At 43.1% G+C, this 23,462-nt stretch overlaps 2 protein-coding genes across 7 annotated transcripts in view; both read left to right on the top strand.

The window, feature by feature from the left end:
* The first annotated feature begins 111 nt into the window (after nucleotides 1-111).
* gpr107 (G protein-coupled receptor 107) lies at nucleotides 112-13,977 on the top strand. Its single transcript, XM_031577360.2, has 18 exons — nucleotides 112-237; nucleotides 786-908; nucleotides 1,021-1,071; nucleotides 1,277-1,362; nucleotides 2,062-2,189; nucleotides 2,450-2,481; nucleotides 2,567-2,626; nucleotides 2,811-2,918; nucleotides 3,225-3,358; nucleotides 3,832-3,907; nucleotides 4,017-4,090; nucleotides 4,262-4,379; nucleotides 4,588-4,718; nucleotides 6,052-6,095; nucleotides 8,340-8,389; nucleotides 9,065-9,148; nucleotides 9,283-9,407; nucleotides 12,495-13,977. Exons 1-18 carry the CDS (start codon nucleotides 139-141, stop codon nucleotides 12,583-12,585), a joined length of 1,614 nt encoding a protein of 537 aa, XP_031433220.1. The 5' UTR covers nucleotides 112-138; the 3' UTR covers nucleotides 12,586-13,977.
* A 147-nt stretch (nucleotides 13,978-14,124) lies between these two features.
* Nucleotides 14,125-23,462, top strand: part of ncs1a (neuronal calcium sensor 1a) — a 20,057-nt gene continuing 10,719 nt past the window's right edge. The window contains exons 1-5 of one of the 6 annotated variants that reach the window (XM_042709381.1): nucleotides 14,126-15,130; nucleotides 17,368-17,417; nucleotides 17,522-17,594; nucleotides 18,009-18,092; nucleotides 18,304-19,800. In XM_042709381.1, the coding sequence (XP_042565315.1) occupies nucleotides 19,737-19,800 (64 nt within the window). In that variant the 5' untranslated portion in view covers nucleotides 14,126-15,130; nucleotides 17,368-17,417; nucleotides 17,522-17,594; nucleotides 18,009-18,092; nucleotides 18,304-19,736. Of the gene's footprint in view, nucleotides 15,131-17,367; nucleotides 17,418-17,521; nucleotides 18,093-18,303; nucleotides 19,801-23,462 lie in introns of all 6 variants that reach the window. The other 5 variants (XM_031577361.2, XM_042709379.1, XM_042709378.1 and 2 more) reach the window with 5 other exon arrangements.

Here is a 23,462-nt window from a genome sequence, read left to right as displayed (position 1 = left end):
ACCATCTGTTGACAATATTATTTTTCCTGTCCCTGCCAATGAAATACCTTGTATGTCTATGGTTGTCCCTGCCCACGTTGTCTACGTTTTGTTCAGACGTCATTTCTACCGGAAATAAGGAGAAATGGACCTCTAAAGATGGCGTCTGACAAAAGATATGTATACGCGGGTGTTGTGGTTATCCTGTCGTATTTTATTATTGGATGTCACGCTAGATTACATCACCTGGTACTTGAGGTACATGTCTGAAACTACTCAAAATTTCTTCTGGGTTATCATTTCAGTCTTGATGGGTACCAGATACTGAATGTGGGTTCTTGGTAGCAAGCTAGTTAACTAGCAAGCTAGTTATGTTGTTGGTGGATGCTGTGCACTTTCACAAGATTGAATGCCGTTGTAGGTTAACTATTTGGCTTGGCTACAAATACTATTCTGCACTATAGTGCAGACATGTTCGTCAAACAAATGAGGAGTCACGTAAATTAGCATCGGCAGTCTGAAGCTTGTTATTGTTAAAAGGTTATCGATAACTAGACTTGTTTTTTGTATTTATTTACAGGGAAATTGTAACTGTAATTGTACTGTGTCAGTCTGTTTGCGGGCTACATACAACCATAGCTCTGACCGTTAATGTACAGGTCATAGCATACGACCTATTATAACACATGAATCATAGCTCGTAGTATTGATGCCTGGCTAGATCCGAAGGGCTGTCTGCACTGTATCTAAATTCAGTTTAACATGAGACGAATTTACAATTAAGGTCTCTGTCCTATTCATTTTAGGATGACATCCGGCAGAAAGTCCACCTGAACACCTTCGGGTTTTACAAAAATGGTTACATGACTGTCAGTCTGAACAGCCTCATGTTAAAAGAGGTGTCAATTACAGATGTCGATAGTAGCACGGTAAGATGCATTCTTGTCTTTACCTTTCTACTCCCCATATTACATATAGCCAATGATGATTGATTTGTCATAAACTCATTTGGATGAATTGTTATTGTTTTTCACATCTCAGTTGGGATTCATTCTGGACAAAACTAACAGCAATGGTTTTGCCTCATATCTGGTAAGCATTCATTCAACACAGGATTATAATGTTGTGTGCAAGAACGATCAGTCAGTCATAACGGATTCATTAGTAAGCAGGTTGTGTCATGTTTTTCAGTGCTGAGTGATGTGTATTTGAAGACTCATGTGCTGTGCTCTGTGTGTGTGTGTGTGTGTGTGTGTGTGTGTGTGTGTGTGTGTGTGTGTGTGTTTGTGTCCATCAGGATGATGACTCCGGGTTTTGTGTTCTGAAAAAGACACCCAGTAGCGATGCTGTTGTGCTGCTTCTGTTGGACTTCAACAGGAATGAGTAAGTCTTCACTAAAACAGAACATGCATATTTTACCCAGAGACGAGACGGAAGCTAAGTAAGCTTTCTTGTTAATGTACAGAATTCTTAGAACAGCCGTTCGTTTTAAATAACGTAATCAGCAGTTTCACTAGATCTTCACCAGTTCACCTATTTAAAGTCCCATCAGTGGTTTGTGTTGTGAAACAAATGAAATGTCTCTAGACCTAAATAATATTAATATTAATAATAATGATAAATATATATGAAGGATTGGCCAATAGTTAACAAATATTCATGTGTCTTCTATGCATTTTGATACTTTGTTTGCGTTGTTTTTATGCCTTTGTTGACAATTTAGAGTGGACATGTAAACAAATACACAAATTGGGTCTGAAACCGGGAAACGCAGTGTGTAAAGTGCAGATAACATTAAATATTACACACAATTTATTTACAGATTTTGATAGTAACAAAGGAGGTGCCAGATCCAATCAAATAGGTGATGGTCCCAATCTGGGAGGTCCTGGATCCTGTTCCGGCAAGATCCGGCAAAAAATAAAGCCCTGGCAATTGCAATATCCACAGATGCTAACTCAAGTGTCTTTCTATTCTAACCAGCGCTGGGACTAAGTCCATTCACCCCTCCAGTGAGTGCGGTGTGAAGGGATGCTAGGTTCCCACTGTTCATACAGGTTCTGTCTGTTTGTGTGGTTCTAGAGTGACTATAAAGACCTCCGCAGAGGAGGGTCTCTTCCCCCAGATCATCCCTGTCCTGGCAGGGGGTGCTGGTGCCGGAACAACAGGGAAGCAGGAGACTGATAAAGTGGAGAAAGAGGAAAAGAAAGGTACAGATACACATTTATGTTCGAAAATATATCCTGAATGCAAAGGTTTTAAACTCTTACTTTAATGGGTTAAAGCGCTTGTATGTTTGTATGAATGTTTAATGGAGACAAATTCATTGATTCATTGTGTTATCAAATTGACATAGTTAATCAAGAGATATTGGTTACATAGCATTACATTTCTATGTTTTTAATTGTTCCCCTTTGTTTTGGGATCTTCAACTCACTGCTCTTCTTTCCTTTTGTCTGTGGGTAAACAGATGGGGCCAAAGTCTCAAAGGAGCCTCCAGTGGTAAGGCTGTTTCAGTGGAACAATCTGCTCGATTGGTTGGTTTTAATGCATTGGCTTGTTTCTGAATATTGTTTGTGTCTCTTAGGCTTCTAACAAAGAACCCATATATCCTCTGGAGCAAAGAGGTCCCAGCTATTCCTTCAGGGTACCTATCTTATATCTTATGCATATCTTGTAAATAGATGGGTCTGTGCCATTCCTTTGTCAAGACACTGACCCCTACTCTACACACTGAAATAGTTCTACCGGAAATAACTGAATTGTATTTTTTTGGTCCTGATCACTGTTTTAACTTTCTTTTTTTTTTCATATGTTTCCTTCCAACATAGTTTTATTTCAATGTCACCACTGACGACCAGCAAGGCTTGTACAACTTCTACTTCTACAACTGCTACAGCAGGGACGCTCAGACAAACCTTCTGAAGTTCAACCTCGATGTATGTACTTGCTTCTCCCTCTAAGCAGCCCTTAGTAACATGTGCACGATTCAGTAAGTTCAGTGCATGTAGTCAAAATAACCCGTAACTGTTTTCGTAACGGCTGCATGAAACCTATGTTTCAACTATTTACATTAAATATGCTTTTTAAAATGAAAACAACATACGTCACACTTCAGACAACTTCAGAGGGGAGGGGGCGAGAGAGGAAGTGTGAAATTGTGTGACTGAGTGTGTGTGTGTGTGTGTGTGTGTGTTTCTTGGCTGCACAGAAACATGTTAAAGGAATGTTCTGTCTTCTTGTAGATCAACATTGAGGAGAAGAACCCGAAGAGCTTCCTGTCTGCGGGTGAGATCCCCCTGCCTAAGCTCTACATCTTCATGTCCATGCTCTTCTTCATCATCGGGACGCTCTGGGTCCATGTGCTCCACACAAGAAAGTGAGTCTCACAGAACATTCAGCCTTATATGGCTGGGACTGCAATTCCCATGTAGTCCATATGAATGTTGTTGTAATGCCAGGGAGTCACCACAAGAGGGCACCCTCATCATGCAAAACAATGCTGATTTATAGTCATTTCTTGACGTGTAGGAGAGAGAAACTATGGTAAAGAAAATAGTAAATGACAGGCTTTTGGAACTAGGACCACACATCAGAAAACAGACAAATGCCTTATGTCTGTACCTTAGAAAAAGCAACTTTAGTGTTTGTCATAGCGTGTAATTCTTTTAATTTCTCTTCAGTTCAGCTTCTTCCCCCCAATTTCCCACCTGGAGTTTTCCACTGAAAAAAAAAACCAGAATGTTTTTTGCACTTAGGCATTTTAATTAATTGTTTGCTCAGCAGACAGACGTGTTGTCTCTATCGACGTGATGACCGATTATATTATAATATATTATATTTTTTCCACAGAGTGGATGTCTACAAAATCCACTGGCTTATGGCATCTCTTCCATTCACCAAATCTCTCTCTTTGGTGTTCCATGCTGTGAGTGGCCCGTCATAATCAACAGTGTAACGCATCTATTTTAGGCCTTGAGCAATGAAGCGATGACGTCTAAAGACTAACTAGGAGCTTGTGTTTGTTTCTCCCTCAGATTGACTACTACTACATTTCAAACCAGGGTTTCCCCATCGAGGGCTGGGCTGTGGTCTACTACATCACACACCTGTAAGATCCCCGGACAACTTTTTATGGCTTAACGAGGTGTTCAAAAATGACGGCACACTTGAGCGCTTTACGTCCACATGTTCAGCAGGTGTAGGAAAGCGTTCTGTCTCCAGACCACATGGTCCCTAAGTGAAGCTGAGGCTGCCATGAATGTGTTCTGTCTGTCTTCAGGCTGAAGGGGGCGCTCTTGTTCATCACCATAGCCTTGATAGGGACTGGCTGGGCGTTCGTCAAGCACATTCTCTCCGACAAAGACAAGAAGATCTTCATGATCGTCATCCCTCTTCAGGTAAAGTTCTCCCAAAGGGTCTACTGTTACAGTATTTGTCTTTTCGTTATGGCCACTGCAGTTACTGCCATTGCTATAGTAACAAACATGCCAGGATGCCAAAGAAAAGCAGGACGGAAACCGCTCTATTTAGCCATTTTGTCATCAGACATTTTGAAAACCAGTTAATCATGTACCTGCATCTAAATTCCTGTGCCCCTATCCTCAGGTGTTGGCGAATGTGGCCTACATTATCATAGAGTCGACAGAAGAGGGCAGCAGTGAGTACGGCCTGTGGATGGAGATCCTCTTCCTGGTGGACCTATTGTGCTGTGGGGCCATCCTGTTTCCTGTTGTCTGGTACGCTCACCCTCCACGGGGACACACAGTCTCACGACTCTACTCCTTAGTCAATGGCTAACCATCGTACGCTCACCCTCCACGCAGTCTCACAACTCTACTCCTCAGTCTATGGCTAACCATCGCACGCTCACCCTCCACGGGACACACAGTCTCATGACTACACCTTAGTCTATGGCTAACCATCGCACGCTCACCCTCCACGCAGTCTCACGACTCTACTCCTCAGTCTATGGCTAACCATTATGATGATTCTATCATACAGAAATGGTCATAGGTGCTTCATATAAAAATACAGAATTGGTATGCATATGTTTGAAGCATTGGTGGAAAGTAACTACTTATATTTAAGTTCAAGAACTGCACTGTATAATTATAATAAGTATAATTTTGAGGTACTTATGTTATTTATTTATTTAATTATACAATAAGTATTATTTTGAGGTACTTATGTTATTTATTTATTTACTTATAAATAATATTTAGTACATACATAATTAAATTAAATTTTTGTTACTCCACTACATTTCAGAGGGAAATGTCGTACTTTCTACGCCACTACATTTATTTGACAGTTTTAGTTACTGTTAACTTACATCTCGCGACCCCTCACATTTATCTGGTGTCCCTGTTTATAAAACTGTATATAAAGTAGTTCAAACTAGCGCCACCTCCAGCAGCTACAACAGTAACATGCTGCTTAACAAGTCTGCTTCAGTATTAATGTAATAATCTCATGATGTCATATACAGTAATATGCTGCTCACCCACATCTGCTTCAATATTTATAATCTAATGATGTCATATACAGTAATATGCTGCTCACACGCGTCTGCTTCAGTATTATTGTAATAATCTAATGATGTCATATACAGTAATATGCTGCTCACACGCATCTGCTTCAGTATTAATGTAATAATCTAATGATGTCATATACAGTAATATGCTGCTCACACGCATCTGCTTCAGTATTAATGTAATAATCTAATGATGTCATATACAGTAATATGCTGCTCACACACGCCTGCTTCAGTATTAATGTAATAATCTAATGATGTCATATACAGTAACATGCCAGTCAGAGGGACCAAACCAGTACTTTTACTTTAATACTTTAACTATCATTTGCTGCTGATACTTTGACTTAGATTTTTAATGCAGGACCTTTACTTGTAATGGAGTATTTTACATTGCTGTTACTTTAACTTAAATAAAGGATATGAATACTTTTTCCACCACTGGTTTGTAGTGATAACATGTTGGTGTTTTGCTTTGAAGAGAAGTTGCTCTTGTATACATTCAGTAATGTTATTGTGTCACTGCTGTTTTGCAGGTCAATCCGGCATCTTCAGGAGGCCTCAGCAACAGATGGAAAAGGTATGATGCTGCTAAATGTGAACATAGGGACAATTGTCAGCAGTCACATATCACTCTGGTGTGTGTGTGTGAGTTAGGCTCGGCTGCTTAACAATAGTTAGCATTAGCTACTCCAGCCCCCATGAAGAGTTACACAGGTTACGCTGAAAAACAGCCGTTAGGGTTAGCACAGGGGTTAAAGTGACAAGTAGTGGAGATCTAGATAACGGATAAAGCCTATTAGCAATGGAATGGAAATTATTTTGGCCATTGAGAGAGTTAAACATACTGACACGCTGGTGTTCTCCTCATAAATGTACCTCCTGCAGACATACAGTTTCTGAATGTGTGTGTTCAGTGGCATTCAGTGGACTGTGTGTGTGTGTGTGTGTGTAATGGTGGAGAGACGATGGGCTTAGCTTAGCAAGTAGAGTTTTCTTTAACGGCCAGGAGCCAGGCCTCTTGGCGCCCCCCGTGGCTCCGACAGCTCCAGTTGGCTCGTGCACACGGATGATAAATGTCATGTTCTTCAGCACCTCCACTTCCCTCTTTAGCTCAGCGCGAGTGAGTCTCGGGAATACGGGGAGACCGTTTTAGCTTACTGTATTTAATTATTCCTCTATGGAGTTTTTTTTTTCTCTCCATACTTTTAATCAAGAGCATGGTCTGTCAGATTGAGGGCATTATTCATTCATATCACGCTCAGATTTTGTAATGTTTTCCCTCAAAACCTGCCCTCTCTCTGCTCGTGTGCGAATGGACTCTCCTTTCTTTGACTCTTTCTCCTCTTGCTCAGCAGCACAGGCTCCTTCTGTGGGCTAACCAAACATCTGCTCACAGATATCTGCAGTCTCAGAGACTGATATAAGGGAAGAGCCAAATCACACTAAAGGGGTTGCAAAGTGTCGTAAAAAACACGTGTGAAATGACAGCCAATTGAGAGGCCCATCTGAGATGTAACGGATAACGCTGACAGCTCTTGGAGTAAAATACTTTTACAATACATTAATATCTATGTAGGCATTTAAAGATTTGTCTACACATTCACAGATCTATGTACACATTTAAAGATTTGTCTACATATGCACAGATCTAAGCACACATTTAAAGATTTGTCTACACATTCACAGATCTATGCATGCATTTACAAATGTGTCTACACGTGTACAAATCTCAATACATTCGCAAATCTCATTACACATTTAGAGATGATTTTACACGTTTACAAATCTGATTACATACAAACAGATTCTGAATACACATTTGCAGATTCCTGTTCAAATTCGCAAATCTCATTACATACTTAGAGACTCCTTTACAAATTTGATTACTCATACACAGATTGAGATACAGTTACACAAACTCTCCACACACATTTGCAAATAATTCTGCTACAGTATTTGTTGGTAAATTTTGATAGGGTCATTTCGCAACAATCCGAGAGAGACTGCAGAAATCTGTGAGCAGATGTTTCGTGAGCCCACAGAAGCAGCCTGTGCTGCTGAGTGAGAGGAGAAACAGTCAAACTGAAGCGCAGGACATGTGTGCATGCAACAGTATATCTGAGTGCAGACAAACACTTGAACAGGAGGAGAGCACAAGGGAGGGAGCAGAGAGAGGGCAGGTTTTGAGGGAAAACAACACAAAATCTGAGCGTGAAATGAATAAATAATGCTCTCAAATGGAAAGACCACACTCTTTAATGAAAAACTCCATATCTCTCCTGGAGGGGTTTTGACCGTGAACTTTGACAATGAATTCCCGCTAGCGTGGTGCAGACTTTAAATGAGTGCTGCATTACAAGAGGCAAGAGAGCTATTTTGAAGCAGAAAGCTTCTTTTTATTTTTTCTGGAATAACTTTATTAGCTTGTCATCGTAGTAACATGTTCTTTAGAATAACTGTGGTAGTTAGTCACTGTAGTGATATCTTGATGGTTACTCAGTGTCAACAAGCTAGTATTGTTTGGCTGTATACCTGAGTCTGTGTGTAAAAAGCCAAAACAGTGTCCCAGTGAGGAGGGGTGGCACTGAAGGTCGTAGCGATGGGTGTCTGCTATGACTCAGCACTGGCTAACAGTGTTGGACCAGCTGGGATGCTAATGGGCTAACTGCTAACGGCCCATTATAATAACGGCCCAAAGTGATGCGGATGCTCGACAGAAGGAAGCTCGTTTCTTTCCCAACAGGCCGACCACAGAAGTATGCTTATTTTAAACTGGGTTTAAAGGCTTGCGTTGTTGTTGTTGTTGTTGTTGTCTTTGCAGCTGCTATCAATCTGGCCCAGCTGAAGCTCTTTAGACACTATTATGTGATGGTGAGTAAGCGGATATACTCGTGTGTGTGTGTGTGTGTGTGTGTGTGTTTTTTTTTTTTTTTTAAGTGGTTGTGTTAGTGCTGCATTAGTACAACTAGGAAAAGAGACCACACATATTAAGATTGTCCATTTATTTGAAGATAATTGAGACTGTATGGTCTCGGGATATGTTAAAGCTGTAGCCTCAACCTCAGTTTCCACTCTAATGTAAAATTACGCTCTAATGTATTATACTGGGTTGGGTTTTTTATTTTTTTGTTGTTTTTTTTTAACATAATGGAACATCTCACTATTTCACTGCTCACAGCTCAGGGGCTTACAACTGGCGTCCAGCAACCCATTTAGAAGCCACTTAAAACCACTCTGTGATGAATATCAACGTCAGGCCATATTTTACCACCAGACTAGTATGCTGAATGCATCTTTCCTGTTATGTGTCTTATATGATATAGGTTATTAAATTGTCTTGTGGATTGTAAAATGTTTGCATTCAACAAGAGTACACTGGGCAGCACATTACAATGCTGAAGACATCAGTCATATAAGCCGTTGCTTTTGGTGGTGAGACATGGTTTAGATGTCCGCGGCCAGACTACTGAATCAAGTTGATGCATATCTGTACGCAGTAGGTATGAAATTGCCTCACATATCCTGTCTTCTTTCTTTCTTTCTTAGATTGTGTGCTACATTTATTTCACGCGCATAATTGCCATTCTCATCAAAATCATAGTGCCCTTCCAGTGGAAATGGCTGTACCAGGTAAGGCCTGACTCAGTTGAAACAGGTAGTTTGGGATTTAATGCTCATCTTTCTCATAACTTATTTAATGAATGGTGATGTGTGACGTGTGTGTGGTGTTTGTGTGTGTGTGTGTGTGTTCTTGTGTCCTGCAGCTGCTGGATGAGTTGGCCACTCTGACCTTCTTCTTCCTCACGGGCCACAAGTTCCGCCCCGCCTCCTATAACCCCTACCTGCTCCTGTCTGTGGAGGATGAAGAGGACCTGGAGATGGATGACGTGTAAGAGGCTATACACACACACACACACACACACGCACACAAACTGATGTGTATGAGGCTATACACACACACACACACACACTGATGTGTAAGAGGGAATGAGAATGATTCTATATATAGCAAGTGGCTAGTACAACATGACTGCGTCTACTCCAAATCATAAATTCCTCATTTCAGTATAAAAACATATTGTGAGTCAAAAATAATGTTCTCATCAGGCAGTTTTCTGTTTGATAATGGATGAACATTCATCCCCGGTTCCAAGCAGTGTTCCCACTACCTGTCCTGCTGTAGTGTGATGCCCAGGAGTCCTTAGGGCTGGACGTCCTGCTGTAGCGTGAAGCCCAGGGGTCCTTAGGGACGTAGAGCCACTACCTGTCCTGCTGTTGCGTGGTGCCCAGGGGTCCTTAGGGACGTAGGGCCACTACCTGTCCTGCTGTAGCGTGAAGCCCAGGAGTCCTTAGGGACGTAGAGCCACTACCTGTCCTGCTGTAGTGTGATGCCCAGGAGTCCTTAGGGCTGGACGTCCTGCTGTAGCGTGAAGCCAGGGGTCCTTAGGGACGTAGAGCCACTACCTGTCCTGCTGTTGCGTGGTGCCCAGGGGTCCTTAGGGACGTAGCGTGATGCCCAGGGGTCCTTAGGGACGTAGCGTGGTGCCCAGGGGTCCTTACGGACGTAGGGCCACTACCTGTCCTGCTGTAGCGTGGTGCCCAGGGGTCCTTAGGGACGTAGCGTGGTGCCCAGGGGTCCTGAGGGACACAAGCTTCCCAGACTGTGGGCTGCACCTGCTCTGTGTTCCTGTTATATTTCAGCCTTGTGGTTCCACTTGACTGCCTCCACTCTCCATGATCGGCACACACAAACAGACACACACACACACACACACACACAGACACAAACTCAGCGCTTTTTAGGTTCTGTTTTTAGCCTGGTCACCAGATCCCTGAGATGCTTCATCAACGTCATCTCTGTCGCGAAACTTTTGTCCTCGTTTCCCCGACCGCCTTCTCTCCCATTTCTTTCTTCTTCCTTTGGCGGTCACACTTGAGCACATCACTCTCTTACACTAGCCACCTGAATTGTGTGTTCTGCCTTGACCTGCCTCCCCCCATCCCCCCCACCCCACCCCATCCCACTCCCACACCATCTACCCCCCCACCCCAATCATCTACCCTCAGGCGTTGCGCCTCTCTCCCGCCTGCTGTCCCACTCTTCCAGAAATAGCCCAGTGGCACCATGTGTCCTCATTCCACTTCTCTCTCCCCCTCTCTCTCTCTCTCCCTCTCTCTCTCTCTCTCTCTGTCTCCCCCCCTCCCTGTGCTCGGCCCTGTTTTCTTTCCTGTTCCCGCTTTTTTTCCCCCCACTCTCCATCCATCATCCTGAATGGAAACCTACTTTTCTAGCCACTTTTGGCTCTTGAGTGAAACTTGGTGGGGGAGAAAGAAGCTGTTTCAAAATGAAGAGGTACAAAGTGAAAATCCATGAGCTGAGGAGAACTGTTTTTAGTGCAGGTAGTTCACCGTGGTTTGACTAAACAAATGATTAATGTTCAGGTTATTCCTGTCTGGTTCACCGTGGTTTAACTTAACAAAGGATTAATGTTCAGGTTATTCCTAGCTGATGTCAAATGCAAAGCATGACTGTTAAGACAGTGGAGTCACAGGAGAATTACAGCAAGACAATGGTGGTTATTGGAAATTTGTATTGAAAATCCTTTATTGTCATTGTATTTGCATACGAAATGTTGAGCACTGCTCCTGTTGGTGCCACGATGGACAACAGATAAGCACACAACAATACAATAAGCTAAGGCCACCAGGGGTTGGGCAGCATGGTTCTGGTTTGGTTCTGGGTGCTTGAACCATGTAAATACACACAGAGGAGGTGAGAGTCCAGGGGATTGGGGGAACATTGGGTTCTGAAGCAGCTGGTACTGAGGGTGCTGCTGAGCTGGATCTCCGAGACTAGGTTGTGGAGCAGCAGGAGGTTTGGACACGGTCCATGCACATTCAGCTAGTGTAGGCTTTTACATGACCAAGACTGAACTGACTGACCAATGGTCATCCCCGCACATTCAGCTAGTGTAGGCTTTTACATGGCCAAGACTGAAGTGGCCCTTTGAGCTGACCAATGGTCACCCATGCCAGAGTGGCAGCATTAGGTCAGAGATTCAGAATAGGCTAAAGCTTTAGTCAGGATTGGAACACGTTTTGTGTGTGTGTGTGTGTGTGTGTGTGTGTGTGTGTGTGTGTGTGTGTGTGTGTGTGTGTGTGTGTGTGTGTGTGTGTGTGTGTGTGTGTGGGAAGTTTTAATGTCTTAACTGTTAAGTGTATATAAACTTCTGGCCTCAACTGTAACTACTCATACATAGTAATGACTGCACTCATAAAGCATTACGATGTTGTAGTACAAGCTGTTAGAGCATGAAGTATCAGAATGCGTAATGAAGCTTCTTTTACCTCTTGATAATGGCACTGATGACATCTTTGCCATATGTCAAATGCTGTTTATTCACCACTGGCTCTTAATGGAGCCTTATGTGACCCTATACAAGCTTTCATGAAGTTTCATTGAATTAGGCCCATGACACCTCCAGAAGGCTAAACAGTGGTGTCTGGCGTACCAGAGCCACCCCCATACTGTACCAGAGACAACAACAGTTACACCACAAGATAGACCTCGACAAGATTTCACGTAACGTAGATTTTGTTCAGGTTAATCCACGACCCCAAGTAGTCTGCTAATGTCTCAGGTACAGCCACTGGCTCGCTTTTTCAGCAGACTCAGACAACTCCTTTAAAGCTCCTTTGAGTGACTGGCCTCGAAAGCCAAATTCCGACAGAAGTGTTGTGGTTGATTTAGCTACAAAGCCTCTACCTCAGGTCTTGTGTGTGCTTGCCAACCTTGTTGCGATGCTTCCGCTACCAGTTAAGCATACTGCTTCTTCCTTTCAAATGTTTCCTCAATCGCATCCTCAAAGAGAATTGTTAACTCAATAAAGTAAACAATGCACTCACATTCAGAATACAACACCATGTCTGGTCTCATGAGCCTATTAATATAATTTTTATTTTTTTATCCTGACAGGGTAACTACATCGAATGCTATGGGAGAAGGCGTCAAAAAGGTGAAGAAGATCTCCAATGGACCGTCAGAAGAAACTGAGAGCGTGGCATGATGGGATCTCTCAGTGAAACAGGATGTTTCTGGACCCTTTGCCCTTTTAGAAGGTCCAGAAACATCCAGAAGTTGTGCTGGACACTCCTGGATCAGGGCTCTCTCTCTCCGCTCCCCGTACCCCCAAACCTCTCAGTGGAGTCCTCCAGTTCCCTTGTCTTAAAACATGGCAGTTGTGGCGGTTAATCCCAGCGCTCCTGTACAGTTTCTCTTTGTAAAGGGTGTAGACCACAGAGATCTGAGTATACACTAATCTTTCATACAGTTGTCATTATAGTTACAACAGATATGCTTTGGTGCTTTCTCATGTACTGATGTTTTGTTGTGTTTTATTTTCCTTTGCCACCATTTTGTTTTTTGCAAATGTATCTCAGATGTGCGTATAGACAGACACGCCCAGTAAGCTGTGCCATTTATACTGTAATTGAGTGAAGTTTGTTTTTGTCTTTTTTTTCTTACTTTTAATTTCATCCATGCTCTCGTAAGAGATTAAGCAAGAACATGACCTGTTGAGTCTCTTTAGTGAGCTCTTTGGATTCAGGTGTGGTATTGGCACACAAAAGGTGAGTCAGAGTGCTGACTGTGCTGATTTATATATCTCTGATGAAGGGGTGAGGCATAAGGCAGGGTGAGTTCTTATAGGGAATGTTTTGCTTCTTAGATTGGCCAGGTAGGTCGGTCCATGTTTAAGTGAAACATCTCACTCTTCATATGGAAGGGACTAATATTTCCTTTATTTCATGAGCTTGTGAATATTATTACACTGCTGTTTTTGATGGCTCGGTTAAGATAATATTCATCGTTCTACTCTGATGGATTCAATCTTGATTCCTTTGAGAAAACGTTTACAGATAATTTGTATGGGCCTCTGATCATTTGTAACATACCTATGATTTTTAACAGTATTTCCGTGCAAAAGAAAGCATTTTCATTGCTTGAAGTAATGCTGCCTAATTTGTAGATCCTAGAGTGGGGTTGATAACGCTATTTATTCAGTATAAGCTACTGCAGTTGTTAAATTATTTTTGGTCTTTTGAGTAAGAGAACACTGAATGTATGGCACGGCAACATGGCCACATCAATACTCCTCAATAGAGGACCTTTGATGTTTTCTGCCGAAATGGAGGTCTTGGGCATTTTGCACTGAAGTATTGTAAAAAAAAATATTTGACATTATTTCAAATAAGAAAATAGAAACTAAGCTAAGGAAATGGACGCTGTTGTTCAGGTCAAAATACGGATGTACAGTTGTTGTTTTTTGTATGTACCGCACATGTTTTTTTAATGTTTTATTTAATTTTTTTTCCCCCCAAAATGAAACAGACGTTGAAGATGGTGATTTTGGGAAGAGTGATGAAAATGTCTTAAATGCATAAAGTTGTTTTGAACGCTCCTTAATTGAGGTCGACTTAATTTATATCAAGAATACGCTGGACAGGAGCGATGTCATGAGATTGATAGCTACTGTGGAGAAAATATTCTTACCTCTTTGTGAGAGCTTAATGATCTGTTGCATTTATATTTTAATTTGAGTTAATTAAGGTTAAGGCTCAATGCCTCTCTGCATGTCCCAAAATGAAGTTGCAATCAATAGAGAATATTTTTTCAAAAAGTATTCTCTCTTCCAGGAAAGGCTACACCATGCAATTAATGCAGGCCGCCCCTGCGAAGTTTCCTCCATAGTCAGTCAGGGTTTCAGTGTGAGCCATTGGGGGTGTAGCCCATGCATCTAAAACGAGGTTAATTGCAGTTTGTGACCTGACATTTATTAACTGCTGCTAAAACAAAAGTTTCTTGGCTAAGGGGAAGTTATTGGACATTTCCAGTTCGTGTCGTTACGAAGGCTTTGATGCTGATGTAGTACAAGACTGAAAGTTAGGAAATGGTGTGTCTATAAATAGCCATTGTGAGTGTTGCCTTTCTTATGCCAGTTCAAAGGCTATATGAATTTCACGAAATAGACGTGGTTATGATGATCACCCTAGGGGCGAAATCATTAAGGTTGCCAACTTTGGACTAACCAGAACCTCGGGGCTCAGTTTGAAATAAATATGCGCAATGCACGGGGTGAACAAAGGTTTATTGGAAATGAGACGTATGGGGAGCAATAGTTGGAAAGACTCGAGAATAATTGGCTGGTTTGAAATAGATGGCTTGTCATCAACGTTCCAAATCAGTCCATAATGTCGAGGGGAAATTAAACTGAAAAAACTTGACCAAGACGTAGGCTACTGATGGTGATGACGGAGAATGAGGGGCGAAGAAGAGAAAGGAAATTGAGGTAATGGTGAACTTGGTCCCAAAAAGGTCCGCAGGAACCAGAGCTGTTCGAGTGAATCACAGGGACGTATTCAGCGTATGATGTCAATGTTCTAACGCAACTTCTCCTGATGGAGCGTTGCCGAGCCTCACGCGAGGTATATCGTCTGGACCGAGCGGCAGGTGACACGTGAACCTCAACGCGTGATCTTCGCATCCGACAGGACGATTTGAGAAGAGCAGACAGGACAGTGCCACTCACCTTTGTCTGTGTTTTACGGATAGATGTAAGTGAAGTTTATCAGCGGAAAGTTCATTTTTATTTTCGGTATTTAAAACACGTATTCTCTGAGGTAAAAAGCACAGGTTTTAACACCGAATTTATTATTGGCATCGGTGAATTTATTGAGTGGTTAATTTATGTGTTTATTAGAATTTCATATAATAGCCTGCTATATTTTCATACACCGGTGGTCTGGGAGGTTTGTCTCCCTGTGTGCGGTTGCTTCAGAGAGGGCAGGACACCATGCACTTTTAATGACATGCTAGCTTAACGCTGTCCTCTGTGAACCTGCTGGATGGGTGACTGCGTCTTCTCATGCATTTTTCATTTTAATTCATTTCAAAGAGAGCAATAAAATATACTGTGTTTATTTAGAATATTTTACTCACAAGAGGATGGTCAAAACAGAAATATAGGCTGTTGGTTCATGGAGTTGGTTTACAGTCGACACATTTTTACTAATTTAACAAAATATTCAATATACGCCGTTGTTGATGTTTGACTTGTCAGTCAACTGCTAATCCAAACCATGCCTGCTCCTAACGATAAACCAGACACTAAACCCTTTAACTCTCCTTACTGTCAACAGGGTGGGGATAATAGCCTTGTTGTTTGGCTGAAGTGCCATCCCAGTGATGTCTCACAGCAGTGTTTTATGTTAAATATATTTTACTTTGTATGAATTTCCAAAAATAAATCATCATCATCATTAGTATTATTCAAATATGAATTTGCAATATTTTGCAAAAAAATTTAACAAATGTTTATGATGGCAACACAAATTAAAATTAGTCCAGGTGTTTCAGTTTCTTGCGATATTTTTCTCCCAAAAAATCTCTTCCCTCTTCTCTGTTTATCCTCACATGACCCCAACTCTTTTCCCACCCTTTCACCCTCTTTTGGATGGGCAAATACTAGTTACAATTTGCACTTTAGAATTTACATAATTTCCATGCATTAATAAACACATTTGTAAATTAGATTCAGATTATATCATTAGAAGAGACTGCCCATAACTAAAGCCTTTGTTTTGATGTTGTTTTCTATTTAAAGGGTCTAGATAATCATCTCTTTTTCTATTTTAAGACCGGACAAGCTGCCTTAATGGATTAGCCTAAATGACTCCACTTTTTTTGTCACCCGGTTAATGTGCATTCCCCGTAATGCGCTAATTGCACCATGCCTGTAGCTGGCAGTGCAGCGAGGAGTCTGGCCAGTGATTTGCAGTCAGACAGGGTTACCACTGCTCCTCTGTGGTGCCTAGGACCAGATTAGATAGCGGTGGCCTCCCGCTGACCGAAGCCTGATGCCGAACACAGGACCATCCCAGCGGCCGACTGACAGAGATATAGGTTGTCAGTAATGACAACTAGCCGGGCATTTGTCTCTAAATATACACAGGCATAAGTGAGCGCGGACAAGAAACATGCTCGGGGATGGCCGAGCCTCACTCTGATATGTCCCGTGTCCTGTTTTAATACATGATCTCCTATGAAGTGTAAGTACACGAGTGTTGTCTTGATCCCTACACAGCTCCGTGAATGGTCACGACGTCACTACAGATAATTTGATGCCTGTAAGACTTACTGAGCGAGCAATTGTTTTAGCGGCGCTGGAAAGCTGGGGCATCATTCAATGATGATCCATGATAGCCTTGAAAGGGGTGCTCCATTTTCATCTCATTCATTTGCCAGTAAATCATAAGTCCCCATATGACCCGGATAGAACACTGTTCCATTGATCCCTTGCCAGCACTTTCTCTTGGTTATCCTCTGGTGGGGAGTAGGCTACTGAAGCTGGTCCAGTCACGAAGACAGATTGCAGTCCAACTTCACCCGACTGTGGAAGAGAAGCAGAAACATTGTGTAATTTTTGTGTAAATGCATAGCTTTTCAAAGTGATTTACAAACTGTATACGTTGTTTGGAGAATGAACTTCTGCCTCAGAAGCCCTGACTCCAAAACAAAACTCTTGGGAGAGAGAAAATATTGATATTCTGGGAACACAGCTACACCAGCTCGCTTGATTATTCAGGAAGAGACTGAGTGACAAGCATGTATCTTGGGTGAGATGATATATTCGCAGAGGTTTAATAGGATTCAGAGGATCAGTCTTTCAAATAGAATAAATGTAAAAGAGCAGAAAGTTGCTTCTTCACAGATATTATACAGGGACATTTTGTGGTCTCTTTGGTGTGTTCTGTCCTCAATTTATTTATTTAATTGTTTGTTTGTTTTACAGGCTACTGGTCTGGCTGGTTTGTTTTGGAATAGCTTCCCCCAACTTCAAAGGTAAAGTCCATGCCCTCTTTTTTTGAAAGTGTGTGTGCATCACAATTCTTTGGTGTGTGTGTGTGTGTGTGTGATTAAAATGCGTTGCTATTTGTTTGTCGCAGGTGTATTATTCATGCAGAGCTGATGGCCCTCCTTGTCTCTCTGTGCTGAAGCTTATTGGGGTGTGAGACTCAGGTCAGTGCTGAAGCTTATTGGGGTGTGAGAGGCAGGTCAGTGCTGAAGCTTATTGGGGTGTGAGACTCAGGTCAGTGCTGAAGCTTATTGGGGTGTGAGACTCAGGTCAGTGCTGAAGCTTATTGGGGTGTGAGAGGCAGGTCAGTGCTGAAGCTTATTGGGGTGTGAGAGGCAGGTCAGTGCTGAAGCTTATTGGGGTGTGAGAGGCAGGTCAGTGCTGAAGCTTATTGGGGTGTGAGAGGCAGGTCAGTGCTGAAGCTTATTGGGGTGTGAGAGGCAGGTCAGTGCTGAAGCTTAATTGGGTGTGAGAGGCAGGCCAGTGCTGCACTCTCCCTCCTCTGCTCTCAACACCAGTGCAATGCAGTGTAGCAGGAACGTTTCCTCGTTTTCTGTTTTTTTCTCTCACATGTCAAGGAATACTAACAGAAGCGATAACAGACCTGCTACACATCCACACACACGAGAAGAAAACCTTCATCTGGCATTATCGCCTGTGTCGTATGTATCATATGTGTGTCTTTGTGTCCACCTTAGTATCCACAGAAAAAATAAAAAACGTTTTCCAAGTTATTTTAAAGCTTGTTTGCAGTTTGCTGATGGTGTGCTTTTAAATCTGGTAGATAAAGGTTCAGACGAATGCTTTTTGTGGGTGAGTTTTGAAGCTCCGATCCCTGGTCAGTTATCTCCTCTCTTCTCTGTTTCATTTCAGCTCCCCCTCCATCTGTCTCGGAGAGCTGATAAGACTGCATTTCGGGAGAGGTGCTGTGAATCACCTGTAGGAAAGGCGTCTAACCACCTTTTGTGAAGACACTGCAATAACTTCGAACTCGTGGACTTCACTGCAGCACTTTGAGGCCAAAGGAGAAGAACTACATTGAAAAAATACAGAGACAAATGCTCAGAAAAAATACGTAGACAGCCCCTAGAGGTTTATCTGAGAACAGTCTGTTTTTCTGTTCTGTTTTAGAAAGATATACTTTACTTTATTCGTCTTCGGCAGTCTATCAAGGGAGTGTTCACAAAGTCCTGCTTAGCATTTAAAGGGTTTCCTGTAGGGTAAGCCTGACTGCCTGAGACTTTTCATGCGTCTCTTTTGATGTTTCTTTTTCAGTGATTTGTGCATATTCACCCAGTGTTTGTACATCTAGTAAATGATACACTTTCGATCAAGAAGAGAATCTCCAAAGGGACTTGTGAACCACAGAGGTTAAGCTCTTGCTGTTTTGAAACGTGTTAGTCTTTAAGCATTTAAGCCATTTGTCCAACCACAGCCAAGGAGAAAATAATATCTACAGAGAATCCAACTGAGTGGAGAAAGAGAGAGACAGAGAGAGAGAGAGAGAACATAATAGGAGTGGCTACTGTTGCCAAGGACAACAGTATCAACACGTTGTATGGTCACAACACAGACCCACCCACACAGGCACGTTCTCCAGCAGACGCTCTCAGTGGCACGACAGGGCAGGGAGCTCGCAATATCGCTCTGCCAGCCAGGGACACAATTGCCCCGATTTCCTATCCCAGCGGGCAGATCCAGACAGATGGGAGTGCGCCCCCCACGCCACCCTCACCACAACCAGCGGTCCCCCCCTCCTCCCCAAGAGCACGAGAGAGCGAGAGTTCCCCCCAGGCCGGAGCACTGATCCCGCAGCGCTCCGTCGCGCAGAGGGTCTGAGGACCCGGAGCCCCATGGGAAGGGAAGAGGGCGAGGACACGGCTGAACGGATTACAGCTCATCCTGCACTCCTCTCGGTCTCTCTCTCGGCAGCTCAGCACGCGCCTGGAGGACAAAAGGGAGAGATCCAGCGCATCAGTGCCATAGCAATCACATTTCTCCTCCGCGACTCTTTTCTTGTTCTGTCTTTTTAAGGTAGTTGTTGTTCTTTTTTTTTCTTCTCCTCCTCTATTTCTTCTTTTCTCACCCTCTCTCTCGTCTCTTTTGACATCTGGAAGAGGAAGTGTCTGGAAGAAGGGCAGGACTTGGCAGGACTGTCTGTGCTTGCCTGCTTTAAAAAAACAAAAAAAAAAACTAAAAAACAGAATGGCCCTAGAGGTGGATACACGAGAAGTGTTTTAGGCAGAGAGAGAGAGAGACAGACAGACAGACAGATAGACAGACAGACGTGCGGGCTGCCAAAAGTCATGGGGAAGTCCAACAGCAAACTGAAGCCCGAGGTGCTGGAGGAGCTGACCAGGAAGACCTATTGTGAGTACCACCTGGCCTTTGCTATGTCACCACCTTGCTACTCTTCTGTCTTTTTTTCTTCCTGGCAACTTTCTCATCTCATTCTCTGGCTCTCTTTCCTTCTCCCTCTCTCTCTCTCTCTCTGATTCTTGCTCTGTCTGTGTCCCTCAATCTTTGTTACGCAATATAGAAATATGGTAGGAGAACCACCTCCATCCCTCTGTCTAGAAAATCAATTCCGTTTGATTGGATTGAGTTACTGTTATGAGGCTGCTATCAGGATAATTGCCACTGTTTACCCCGGAAGCCTCAATTTTAAAAGTGTTTGCATTTAATTACTAATGTCCTCAATAAGATCTCCAGCATCTTAATTTGTGTCGGTGATTCAGTTGACCTAGAAGTAATACCAGAGGGTCAGTACTCTTCAGAGCTGAGGGAACTTAGACCATCTTAAGAGGGAAATTAGCTCTTTAAGATCAACATAAACTTGATGCTTTATGGAGCTGAGTGCTGAGGGAACTGAGACCATCTTAAGAGAGGAAGGAGCTCTTTAACATCAACATAAACCTGATGCTTAAATGGAGATAAACTGTGATCGATGGCAATTAGGTTTGCCTTGTGGCTTTGAGAAAGTGATCATGTTTTTTTTATAGGCTGGTATTTCAAGTTGACTTAAACAGCTCTAATGATCGATCAATAGCTGGCAGGTAGTCTGAAACTGAGCAGATGCTTCCCACTGAGTGGGAGACAGTCCTGTAAAATCACCTCCGTGGGATGCTTGGATTTTGGACATTTTCTCCTAAAAAAAACCTGAAACAGGGTCTTATCCTTTTTCAATACATAAAATCATAATTTCACTGTTTATGAGTTACATGACATATTTGTATTTCTATTATTTCATTATAGCAACAGTATTACGTATAATTATAACTATAACTATATAGTATCCTGGTGACATGTGCTGAAGAGGGCGGTGGTGTTATTTCCTCTGCATAGAGATAAGTCCTTCACCAAGGCAACACAAACATGCCATGGACCAAAGTTCAGTGTGTGGTGATTAACTATTCACATATTCTTTGGCACAAATCAACTGTGAAACAGTCCATATCCCGCTAAATCCAATTCCCACTATAGCCACTATTACAATATCTGTGAAAATGCATTAACACTGTCACAGTGAAACTCTAGTTGAATAGGCATTCTCAGCAGTGTTGAGTTGGTGTATTAGTTTTGTGATCTGTAATTAGTCTGATTCACACAGAAGACAATATGGGAATTTTTTGTTGTTGAAGATGAATTCAGTCTTTCTTCTATGTCCCAGGACTTGTTAAAAACAAACCTTGGATTTTGAAATGTATCATTTGCTTCCCTCAGTATCCTACCTGTCCAAATAACAAGCACAACACAGATGGCTAATGGAGATATGACTGACTAGGTGTCAGCTCGGGGATGTCCCAACACTGAGAATAGGATTCCTGTTAGCATCTAGGCTGCTAATGATGACGGCGTAATTAAGAGCATCCTTCTTCCAGCTAGCTGTGAGAGACCCATACACGCATGCGTGCGCGCGCACACACACACACACACACACACACACACACACACACACACACACACACACACACACACACACGCACACACACACACACACACAGTCAGCTGTGAGAGAGCTAGCTGTGAGAGACCCATACACGCACGCGTGCGCGCACACACACACACACACACACACACACACACACACACACACACACACACACACACACACACAGTCAGCTGTGAGAGAGCTAGCTGTGAGAGGCCCACACAGACATGAAGGGACATGTCACTGGTGATTGGCGGTGGCGGTGGCGGTGGCAACACTGGGCCCAGGTGTCTGGAGGGGGCTGATGGGGACCGGCTGGGAAAGGGCTCCTTCTCTCTGGATTATGACAGGGAGGGAAGGCAGGAGGAGAGAGTGGCGCTCTCTCTGCCGAGGGAGCCCATGCTGTCACTGGGGCTAATATCCCTCTCGGAGAGGGGCAGCTCGCTGATGTGAAAGAAATATGCTATATAATTATTATCATGATATGTGTTGTAGTTTGATATAAGTTTGTTAAATGGAAGACTCAGATGTTTCTTTGTGCTCTTGAGAGGAATGCTGAGTTTGTGAGAAAGTGGGGGTTTTGGAACTCAGAGATGTGGAACTCAGAGGTGTCATGAAATGTTTAGGTTAAGACTGATTTATTGTTGTAAGACCCAGAGTTTGGGTTTGGGGGTTTTAGGTAAACATTCTTATCTCTGGGAACCAAAGAGCAGACGGGAGTGCCATGTTTGATTTCTGTGTGCATTTTACCAGAGAGTTAGTGATGGGTTGAACAGCGGTCTGCAACCACTGCACTCCTCTTGAAGGAGTGTATGTTGAAGAGCGGTCTGAAACCATGCACTCCTCTTTGCCAGAGTAAAAGTCTATTATTTATTATATTCTTGGTTGTGTGTCTTAATTCTGAGGTTAATACAGTCCTGGTAAAGGGTGAAAAATTCCCTGACAGCTGAGCATGTCTTAATTGCAAGTGTGTGTGTGTCTGCGTGTGTGTGTGTGTGTGTGTGTGTGTGTGTGTGTGTGTCTGCGTGTCTGTGTGTGTGTGTGTGTGTGTGTGTGTGTGTGTGTGTGTGTGTGCGCACATGCATGCTTGTGTGTGTGGCTGCACAAATGTCAGGCTCGCATGGGTATTTAAGACATCAGTCAGCACACTGTCTCCACATCAAAGGCCTCAGAAGAGCAGCCTCACTCCACATTCAATTATTTAATTATAACAGCTGTTGAAGCAAAGCCTTTCCGAGAAAATAAAGTATCACTATTTCCACTTTAATCAACTCGGCTGTGAAAGATGTCTGAATATTCCAAGGCAATCCCTGAAAACTTTTTTTTTCTAAATGGTATCGCTCCTCTCTCAGTGACTTGGCTTGACTTGGTGTGCATATATTATGCTGTGTGTCCTCGGCCTTGTCTCTCTAACGTCTCAGCGTGTGTGTGTGTGTGTGTGTGTGTGTGTGTGTTTTCCTCTCTGAGCGCTCATGAGGTTGAGCCTAATACAGCCCTTGGCAGAGGCAGCATCCTCTCCTCTGTGCTGAGTGCTCCAGCGGGGAGTGGAGAGCTGTCACTGATGGGAGATGGGAAATTACAGAGCAGCAGCAGCAGCAGCAGCGGTGGTGGTGGTGGTGGAGGAGTGGGAGCAGCCATGCTGTTTGCCAGACACAAGGTTTTGTCTCCTCCGCAGCTTTGATGGTGCTGTTGGGATTCTGGAGGCTCTATTTGTCGTGATTGCGACTTGCAGGGTTTTATTTCTCCCTTCGGAGACGAGGAGATGAGGAGATGTTTATGTGCGCCGGGGATCCCAGGGAAAGGATGGTGTGTGATTGGATGGTGACTGGCATTGCTCAGTGAAGCGGCGCCCCTATCCGACATGATTTTCCTCCAAGTCAGACATACAGTATACACGCACGCACGCACGCACGCACGCACGCACGCACACACACACACACACACACACACACACACACACACACACACACACACACACACACACACACACTGCAAACAGCCTCTTGATATTGCTCAGTGCACCATGCACACATTAAGCCATGTAGAGACTATTTAATACGCAATAATATATGATATATGGACACAAACTGGCCACATTCTG

Source organism: Clupea harengus, chromosome 12 (genome assembly GCF_900700415.2).
Source record: "Clupea harengus chromosome 12, Ch_v2.0.2, whole genome shotgun sequence".
Taxonomy (NCBI): domain Eukaryota; kingdom Metazoa; phylum Chordata; class Actinopteri; order Clupeiformes; family Clupeidae; genus Clupea; species Clupea harengus.
The sequence above is the reverse complement of the archived record's forward strand: the minus strand, read 5'-3'. Positions and strand labels throughout refer to the sequence as shown.

What these genes read in the sequence shown, in the direction of transcription:
- gpr107 (XM_031577360.2), top strand. Translation starts at nt 139, where the DNA reads ATGGCGTCTGACAAAAGATATGTATACGCGGGTGTTGTGGTTATCCTG. An exon ending in ATCCTGTTTCCTGTTGTCTG is followed by an intron (nt 4,719 to 6,051) that starts GTACGCTCACCC and finishes GCTGTTTTGCAG; the next exon opens with GTCAATCCGGCATCTTCAGG. An exon ending in TTAGACACTATTATGTGATG is followed by an intron (nt 8,390 to 9,064) that starts GTGAGTAAGCGG and finishes TTTCTTTCTTAG; the next exon opens with ATTGTGTGCTACATTTATTT.